This window comes from Gopherus evgoodei, unplaced genomic scaffold, assembly GCF_007399415.2.
Source record: "Gopherus evgoodei ecotype Sinaloan lineage unplaced genomic scaffold, rGopEvg1_v1.p scaffold_32_arrow_ctg1, whole genome shotgun sequence".
In the NCBI taxonomy this organism is placed as follows: Eukaryota; Metazoa; Chordata; order Testudines; family Testudinidae; genus Gopherus; species Gopherus evgoodei.
Genome location: NW_022059994.1, coordinates 3,426,622 through 3,436,057, shown reverse-complemented (window position 1 = coordinate 3,436,057; position 9,436 = coordinate 3,426,622). Strand labels below are relative to the sequence as shown.

Genomic DNA, 9,436 nt, shown 5'->3' with positions numbered 1-9,436 from the left:
GCGCTGCAGCATCTCTGGATCCGGCTCCTGTTCCACGCCCAGGCTCTAAGGTCAGAAGGGCCCATCATAAGCATCTAGCCCAGGGAGTCTCACGACCAAATTTGGTGGCCTCACAGTGTTTCCAGCAACTCTCCCTGGTGGGCACACTCACACTTTCCCCTATAATCCTAATTAACTTTAGAAGCCAATAAATATGCACACAGGTAAGACGGGGAGATGTTCCTCCTAGTGTGGGGACCTTTTCTGGCTTATATGGCACCAGGGTGGAATTGGCAAGCGAAATGATCTGAGTCCTTTACTCACAAGCCTACATGACCTCAACCCCCACCCTTCCACTCTGGTCCCCATAACCCCAAGGCTGGGCTCAGGGCTTTTGAGGTGCTCAACCCCCAATCTTCTTGTGATCACCCACAACAGATATCCCCATTGTGGGGTGTTCCCTTCACTCTGGATGCTTCCCTAATCATTACACAGAGTTCAGAACAAATACAATTTATTAAACAAGTAATACAAAAATAAGGAGAAAAGTGGGAAAGATTTAAGGAAAACATGTCACTCCACTGTGGTGGGGGGGGAGAACCACAAACTGCATCTGTGGGATGCCAAGGCAGTTCACAGTCTGTTCCTCCCATGTCCCAGGCCTCCTGCCCAGGCTCTGGCTGTGCTGCAGGGATGCTGCGGATCAGACACTTTGGTGATGGCCACATGCCCTCAGGCTCTAGGTGGCAGGACCCTTCTTCCTAAATCAGTCTCTTCCTGTCAGGGTTATTTATAACTAAATAAATGATGATATATCAATCTCCTAGAACTGGAAGGGACCTTGAAAGGTCATCAAGTCCAGCCCCCTGCCTTCACTAGCAGGACCAAGTACTGATTTTTCCCCAGATCCCCAACTGGCCTCCCTCAAGGACTGAACTCACAACCCTGGCTTTAGCAGACCAATGCTCAAACCACACCCATTCTAGCCTGCAAGGCCTCTTGGCTGAGGGCATCTCCTTGCCCAGGGTCCCCTTGGTCCACTGCTCCCAGCTCCGCACTGCTCCAGTTTCCCTCTGCCACAGCACTGCTGCTGCTCTGCCTCCAGCCCAACTCTCCACTTGCCTTGGCACCTCCCGCTCTGCTCTGGCCGAGACAGCTCCACTCACACAGAGGAGAGGAGAGGACCCCAGACTGCTGACTTCCGCATTGGCCTGCCTGCCCTGTCAATCAGGCTGACCTAAAGCATTAGCCCCTTTCCATTATCAGTCTCAGGATCTTGATTTCTCATTGGCCCTTCCCCTTTTGGTGGCCAACCGATTGAGAAGGCCAACTAATGGCCAACTCATTAAGTTGCAGTAAGAGGCCAACAATCCCCTTACACCTATGAACGTGAAAATCATAATTTATTTATTGCTAGCTAGTAAGTCTGCAGCTGTGAAAAAATGTTATTTCTACCTTTGCTAAAATTTTTAACAACTTCTCAGCTAGTGACTCAGGTTGCCAACTTGGTAATATTTAAAAATGGACACTCAAGCAGGAGTGCTGGAACCTTCCCTGCCCCGCCTCTGCCCCCTGAGGTCCCATTCCTGCCCCAACTCTGCCTCTTCCTCCAAGGCTCTGCCCGCCCTCCACTTCTCTTCCTCCCCTCCCTGGCTAGGTCAGCAGAGACTTGCCTCTGCAGCCAGGCCCAGCAGCTGCAGCTGCCCAGGGCAGGTAGCAGGAAGCCCCAACTGAGTAGGGTCTGATGTGAGTGATGACCCAGTGCCTCCCCACCTGCAGTAACTCGACTTTGGGTGTCTGGTCAGTAGATCTGACCAGATATTCTCAGGTCCCCTTTTCGACTGGATTTCATGGTTGAAAGCCAAGCACCTGCAATAATGTGCAATAAGTGATAGGAATGCATCAGGAACAACTTCTGCTTTCTGATGGTGGAGGAAGTAACCGGGGGGCAGATGGGTTAGACTCAATTCTGACCAGCCGTACGCTTACAAGCAAAGGGATTTCTCTCACCCCAAAGCTTTCAGCAGTCCATGTTCATCGGAAAGCCTTCCAGCTAGGACCACTCCTCCAGCAAAATGATGCTCCTATTGTCTTTCAAGTGATCTTGCTCCCATGAGTAGAGATGGAGCAGGAGAGGTGGCCAGAGCCCTTTCTCCCCACCCCTTCTTATACTCAGACCCCTTATACTGGAAAACTCTTTAGTGGGTCATGGGGTCAAGGACCTCCATGGCACAGGTGAGCTCCACACTATGCTAGAGATGAATTGTAAGTTTCTTTGTTTACCTCTTTCTTTCTATTGGTGGATGGCCAAATAAGAGTTTTCTAACAGGGACAGTCAGTCCTTTGTTGTCTCTGAGGAGTTAGTCTGTGGCCGTTCTCCGGAACTATGGCATATTTCAGTAATAAATTGGGTTACCCTATGGCTGCGTTTTCCCAGAGAGAGCCTTTTTTTTGAGCCTGCTGAGAGGAGATGCTCTCTACACCAATATTCCACATGAGGATGGGCTACAAGCTGTCAGGAACAATATCCCTCATGAGGCCACAGCACACCTGGCAATTGAGCTTTGTCACTCTGTCCTCACCCACAACCGTTTCAGATCTGTGGACAACTTATACCTTCAAGTCAGCAACACTGCTACGGGTATCCACATGGCCCCACAGTATGCCAACATTTTTATGGCTGACCTAGAACAACGGTTATTCGGCTCTTGTCCCCTAGCACCCCCTCCTCTACTTGTGCTACATTGATGACATCTTCATCATATGGACCCATGGGAAGGAGGCCCTTGAAGAACTCCACGAGGATTTCAACAATTTCCACCCCACCATCTGCCTCAGCTTGGACCAGTCCACATAAGAGATCCACTTCCTGGACACTACAGTGCAAATAAGTGATGATCACATAAATACCACCCTATACTGGAAACCTACTGACCTCTATACTTACCTACATGCCTCCAGCTTCCATCCAGGACACATCACACGATCCATTGTCTACAGCCATGCCTCAAGACACAACTGCATTTGCTCCAGTCCCTCAGACAGAGAGAAACACCTACAAGAGCTTTATCAAGCATTCTTAAAACTACAATACCCATCTGCGGAAGTGAGGAAACAGACTGACAGAGCAAGATGGATTCCCAGAAGTTACCTACTACAGGACAGGCCCAACAAGGAGAATAACAGACCATCACTGGCCATCATCTACAGCCCCCAGCTAAAACCTCTCCACCGCATCATCAGCCATCTTCAACCCATCCTGGAGACAGTTTATTCTTAAGCAATTGCAAGAGGGGAACTACAGACCAGGGCAGGGAAATTTCCCTTACTTTGGTTAGGGCTCCAAATATAAACAATTGGGGTAAGCCTTTATACCTTTTTTTTTAAATACACAACGATTATCGCTACAGTTTGTGTATACATTTTTGCCTGATTTTTTTAAATAAGCTTTGCTGCAGTTTACATTTTATTATTATTAAATCAAGGTCAAAGAACAGCATTTCTGACCATTTCCCCAGCCGCCTAGCACAAACCCTGCTTCTACAAATCTTGCGCTATTAGCAAGAAGGTTAGCCTGTCTTTTACTTTGTCACTTGACAACACAAAATGGCTACTACACTTCCACGCACACCCCTTTTGTGCTTCTAGCACAACAATCAATCTTAAACTTTTATTTTTATTAAACCTTGCATTTTTGATTTTAGATTAAATGGTTTAGCCTCATGGGCTTTGGTTGGCTGCAACAACAATGCATGGTTAATACAGGAGCGGCGCCAGGGTTTCTGGCGTCCTAGGCAGAATTCGCGGAGCAGAATTTTGTGCGCTCCCCACAGGGCACACGGGAGCTTCCGGTTCCACTCGTCGTGCCGCCAAAGAAGGACCTTCTGCCGACATGCCGCGGAAAACAGCGGGAGGCAATTGAGCAGCTCAATGATTGCCGCTGTCGCCGGCAGCATTTCGGTAGAGGGTCCTTCTTTGGCGGCACGACGAGTGGAACTGGAAGCTCCCGTGTGCCCTGTGGGGAGCGCACAAAATGCCATTCCCCGAATCCTGGCACCCTAGGCAACCGCCTAGGGTCGCCTAATGGAAGCACCGGCCCTGGGTTAGTATAAATATGTAAGGTATTATTATTATTACGTTCTTTACGACAACATAATTTTAAGCTAAACAATAGCAATAAAAGCATTAACATTCCCATTGTAGTAATATGATGGGGCTGTTGTACAGCCTTAGTTACATAGCACAACATCATAATTAGTACATAAAGTAGATACCCTATAGGCTGTATGGAAGGCACACTTTTCAATTTGATATATATATTTTGGAGTATATGAATTTCACCTTGTAATTCAGAGATGTTCTGGACCTTTGGTAGCAGTGAAAGCAAATTTTGGAATCAGCCAGGTACTAAGGCAGTTCAATTAAAGGGTTATTTGGAATCTCAGGGCTGATTGTAGAACTCTATTCCCTGCAGCAATGGTGAGATTAAAATGTCTGTCTTGCAAAGTGGTGGCTTTGACATTGTGGTGGAAAATTAACCATGCATTCTGTTTGAATCAGATCAGCCTGAAACTTCTTTATTTCAGGCATATGCTGGTAGCTCTCCCTATAAAAAGGAAGCTTAAAGCTTAAAACCATGAACAGTTACACACCCACTTTTCCAAATCTTAGAAGTCTATCAAAAAAAAGCCTTATTAAGAATATAGCAAAAGAAGCTTTTCCTGTTACTCACAGGTTGTACTCTTGTGGTTATTGGCTTTTCTAACACTCCTTCTCCTTGGGCAAGTTTCTTTCTTATCCCCCTTCTCCAGCCCTCCTACTCACTTATGCAGTTAGCTTACCTTGGATAAATAGAGGCCTGGGAGAAAGAGGAGGCCTACTGAAGTTTTCTCTTACAACATACACGCAGCTATTATTAGCTTGGAAAAGCCAGTGTTCTTTAGGGTCGTTTTTTGTCCCATACCCTTCCAACAAACGTTGTCATGAACAGTGACAACTTCCCCTGGCTTCAATTTTTGTACACGCTGAAGCTGTGGGGGTTCTAAAGGCCAAAGTGTCCACTGATTCCCTATTTTTATTTAAATGTCGGGGGTTATTCTAGGAGCACTGACTACAAATCGCTTAGGCATACCAGGTAGTTGAATTTCCCAAATGTTTTGGTGAATTATTTAATCCCACATGCATTCTTCCCATGGACCCAGCTGGATACGGTATGTGGGAACCCACATCCCTCCAATCGGTCCGTATGCTTGGAAGGAGCACTGCGAATGCCTGCACTTCCACCCAGAAAGTCCACAGATCAGATGATACTCCTGAAGTGTCTGTAAGGGCTGTAGGCAAAGCCTGATGCTCCAGATCACTCTGAATGGCCATGAGCTGGTCATTCAGGAAATCCTGAATTTCTCAACAAGCCAGATCTCACCGCAATGCCTTCCCAGCCTGAGTGATATTTAGCACCATCGTCATCAGAAGTTTCTGGGTCATTGAACTAAGGGCAGAGATAACAAGTAATTCACCAACTCCAGCCTGTACCTGGGTTAGCTGTGCTACAGTGAGAAGACCTGTGGCCTTTTCCAATTGTCCTTTTTGCAGTGAGAAGCACGGGTCCAGGCAGTCAGTTCTTGGCACTTTACAGCAGTGTTGACAGTCATCAGGACTTGATAAGGACCTTTCCAGCGTGGAGCCAGGGCAGTCTTTCGCTGATGGATCTTCATGTAGACCCAGTTTTCTGGTTTCAGCGAGTGACAAGGTTGTTCAGCTATAATCATTATTGTCGATTAAAAAAAGGTAGAAAGGCTTGCCCCAACTGTTTATCTTCGGAGCCCTACCTGGAGTAAGGGAGATTCCCTGCCCGGGTGTGTTGTTCTCTTCTTGCAATTGCTTAAGAATAAACTGTCTCTGATTTGTTACAACCAACCTAAAAGTAAAAACTCTGTCATCTTCCACAATTATTGGGGCCGTGACTTGCATGGTAACGCCCGGCTGAGACAGCGGCAGCTACTGCAGACGGTTCTCCTTTGAACCCCAAGGCGCCAATCAAAAGGTAAGAGACCTTCTGAAATCTGTAATGGGATATCTAAGGAGGACTGCCCATAGAACCATCTGTCCCTTTTGGGCTCATACCATCTGAACTTATTGATTTTGTAACAAAATCAAATGCAGAGAGGTACTGAGGAACTGTTGCCGCCCTCAAGAAGATTAGTTTGAAGTGATGAGGGCTGGCTCTAGCTTTTATGCCACCCCAAGCCTAAAGTGCCGCCCCAGGCACGTGCTTCCTTGTCTGGTGCCTGCAACCGGCCCTGGAAGTGGTACTGAGGATTTAGTTTTCCCTGATGTGAAACAAGGCCTGATCTGAGTCAATCACATGGAAGCTGCTTAAGCCTTTCTTGTCACGTGTCACAGAAGTTTAGATCCTGTGTGGATTCTGCCATGTTGAACGAGGTCTGATCTACATGTTAAACTATTCCCACAGTCCAAGCACTTACAGAGTCACTCTCCTGTTTGGATGTACTGTTGTTTAACCAGGGCTGATCGCTGTCTGAATGTTTACCTACAGAGCAAGCACCTGTGGCGGTCTCTCTCCTGTGTGGATTGCCTTATGTTGAACAAGCTGTGACCTTCTTATGTAACTTTTCCCACAGTCCAAGCACTTGTGGGGTCTCTCTCCTGTATGGATTGCCTTATGTTGAACAAGGTGTGACCTTCTTATGTAACTTTTCCCACAGTCCAAGCACTTGTGGGGTCTCTCTCCTGTGTGGACTGCCTGATGATAAACAAATTCTGACCTTTGTATGAAGCTTTTTCCACAGTCCAAGCACTTGTGGGGTCTCTCTCTTGTGTGGATTACTCTATGTCTAACAAGGGCTGACTGCAGCATGAAACTTTTCCCACAGTCTAAGCACTTATGCGGTCTCTCTCCTGTGTGGGTTGCCTGATGTTGAACAAGGTGTGACCTTTGTAGGAAACTTTTCCCACAGTCCAAGCACTTGTGGGGTCTCTCTCCTGTGTGGATTGCCTTATGCTGAACAAGGTTTGACCTTCTTATGTAACTTTTCCCACAGTCCAAGCACTTGTGGGGTCTCTCTCCTGTGTGAACTACTTTATGTCTAACAAGGGCTGACTGCCGTATGAAACTTTTCCCACAGTCAAAGCACTTATGCGGTCTCTCTCCTGTGTGGATTGCCTGATGATAAACAAATTCTGACCTTCGTATGAAACTTTTCCCACAGTCCAAGCACTTGTGGGGTCTCTCTCCTGTGTGGATTGCCTTATGTTGAACAAGATGTGACCTTCTTATGAAACTTTTGTCACAGTCCACGCACTTGTGGGGTCTCTGTCTTGTGTGGACTGACTGATGACAAACATGGTTTAACCTTCGTATGAAACTTTGCCCACAGTCCAAGCACTTGTGGGGTCTCTCTCCTGTGTGGATTGCCTTATGTTGAACAAGCTCGGACTTTCTTATGAAACTTTGCCCACAGTCCACGCACTTGTGGGGTCTCTCTCTTGTGTGGATTGCCTGATGATAAACCAATTCTGACCTTCGTATGAAGCTTTTCCCACAGTCCAAGCACTTGTGGAGTCTCTCTCCTGTGTGGACTACTTTATGTCTAACAAGGGCTGACCGCAGTATGAAACTTTTCCCACAGTCTAAGCACTTATAGGGTCTCTCTCCTGTGTGGATTGCCTGATGTTGAACAAGGTGTGACCTTTGTAGGAAACTTTTCCCACAGTCCAAGCACTTGTGGAGTCTCTCTCCTGTATGGATTGCCTGATGTTTAACAAGGTGTGACCTTTGCATGAAACTTTTTGCACAGTCCAAGCACTTGTGGGTTCTCCCTCCTGCGTGGACTACTTTATGTCTAAAAAGGGCTGACTGACGTATGAAACTTTTCCCACAGTCTAAGCACTTATGGGGTCTCTCTCCTGTGTGGATTGCCTGATGTTGAACAAGCTGTGACCTTCTTACGAAACTTTTCCCACAGTCCAAACACTTGTGGGGTCTCTCTCCTGTGTGGATTGCCTGATGATAAACAAATTCTGACCTTCGTATGAAATTTTTCCCACAGTCCAAGCACTTGTGGGGTCTCTCTCCTGTGTGGACTACTTTATGTCTAACAAGGGCTGACTGACGTATGAAACTTTTCCCACAGTCTAAGCACTTGTGGGGTCTCTCTCCTGTGTAGCTTTTCTTAAGTGACTTTTGTGCTGACTTTGAACTGAAACATTTCCCTTCAGCTCCTCCCACAAAGGTCCCCTGTGGTTGCACTTCTCCAGGAATTTCCTGATGATGATTCCCCTCCACATTCTCATTCCCTCGCTCAGCACCTGGTGGGAGAGACACAATCCAGACAGGAGTCATTGTGCTGCGGAGAAAGAGGAATAGCATCAAGAGAAAATCCAACAGAGAGACTGAGCAATTGGATTTAGCCTTCACATCCCACCCAAACACTCAAAGGGAAAGAGAAATGGGAACGAAACTCTTGCAGCTAAGAAAATGGGTGGAAAGTCGTGAGCGATATTTGCTGACTACAGTCCTGTCCTGGCTGAAATGAGGAAGAACTGAGGGTGCTTACTCACACCATATTTTGGGATTCTCAACTTTTTCTTTCATTTCCCAGATGGTTTGTGTGTCAGTCCTCACCTGTATGGGGGCATCTCAGAAGCCTTCTTTCCTCGCAGGCCTGGAGATCGGGCACCCACTGCTCTTCCTGTTCCAGCTGGACAATCAGCTCAGGTTTGGGAATGGGAAATCCTGTGCAGAGGGTGGAATCAGACCAGATCAGGGTGCATGGAGGACTGCTGGAGTATTTGTCACTAAGGACATTCTATGAGTGGAACCTGTCCCTGTGCTCTGCTGGAGGAACATGGAATCCAAGAGAACGGAAACATGGTCACTGAGCCCCCCTGCGCAGAGGAAGTTGTCTGGGGAGGTGAGTTGAATTATTACCACACCTTCACTAGGCGTTCCCAGGATCTGTGCGCTCTGGGGGCCTTGCTGACTCACACACATCTCTGCACTTAAACCTCTGCCTCTTTCTAAACCTGCAGAGCCCAGAGCCCTCCCCAGAGCTCGAGCTAGTCCCAAGGAGGGAGATGAACAGGGATTGTGTGTGCAGCCAAGAAACAACACAGACAGGACAAGGCTGGATTTATGCCCCTTGGAAAGGTGGAGCAGGGGGATGGTTTGGTTGTCCATTGGGTTTTGACACCCATGTCCCACTGGAAAGGGCACGGAGATGCAAGTCTCTCTCACACGGCAGCTGTTCATTATGGAACCCATTCGCTCTAATATAACTGACCGAGGAAGATCCTGAACAAAATCAGATACATAGGTCCCACGGCTTCTAATAACAGAATGGACGGGAAGCCCTTACCCAGCGAGGTCACCATCTCGTAGTTCTCCTGCATGACGTCCCTGTAGAGGGCTCTCTGAGCGGGGTCCAGCAGAGCCCCC

The 9,436-nt window shown here is 47.5% G+C and overlaps 4 protein-coding genes across 12 annotated transcripts in view; 3 read left to right on the top strand and 1 right to left on the bottom strand.

Moving 5' to 3' along the window:
• LOC115640751 (zinc finger protein 436-like) overlaps window positions 1-9,436 on the top strand; it is a 452,700-nt gene that overhangs the window by 276,476 nt on the left and 166,788 nt on the right. The window lies entirely within an intron of this gene.
• The window catches only part of LOC115640827 (zinc finger protein 300-like), a 308,757-nt gene that overhangs the window by 213,526 nt on the left and 85,795 nt on the right, over window positions 1-9,436 (top strand). The gene's annotated exons all lie outside the window — the stretch shown is intronic.
• LOC115640730 (zinc finger protein 260-like) overlaps window positions 1-9,436 on the top strand; it is a 341,512-nt gene that overhangs the window by 271,682 nt on the left and 60,394 nt on the right. The gene's annotated exons all lie outside the window — the stretch shown is intronic.
• LOC115640746 (zinc finger protein 585B-like) lies at window positions 4,043-9,391 on the bottom strand. 5 transcript variants are annotated; one of them, XM_030543709.1, is made up of 4 exons: window positions 9,357-9,391; window positions 8,624-8,734; window positions 6,911-8,310; window positions 4,043-6,742 (listed from the first exon to the last, which is right to left on the bottom strand). In XM_030543709.1, the coding sequence occupies exons 1-4, from the start codon at window positions 9,388-9,390 to the stop codon at window positions 6,530-6,532; spliced, it is 1,758 nt and encodes a 585-aa protein (XP_030399569.1). In that variant the 5' UTR covers window position 9,391; the 3' UTR covers window positions 4,043-6,529. The 5 variants fall into 5 exon arrangements, with proteins under 5 accessions (XP_030399569.1, XP_030399570.1, XP_030399566.1 ...); XM_030543710.1 differs by having other exon boundaries at window positions 4,043-6,574; XM_030543706.1 differs by having other exon boundaries at window positions 4,043-8,310.

Excerpts from the sequence above, each read along its gene's own strand:
- LOC115640746 (XM_030543706.1), bottom strand. The coding sequence starts at position 9,390 with ATGCAGGAGAACTACGAGATGGTGACCTCGCTGG. Across the intron at positions 8,735-9,356 it reads CGAGATGGTGACCTCGCTGG|GATTTCCCATTCCCAAACCT; the intron begins GTAAGGGCTTCC and ends CCCTCTGCACAG. Across the intron at positions 8,311-8,623 it reads TCTGAGATGCCCCCATACAG|CAGGTGCTGAGCGAGGGAAT; the intron begins GTGAGGACTGAC and ends TGTCTCTCCCAC.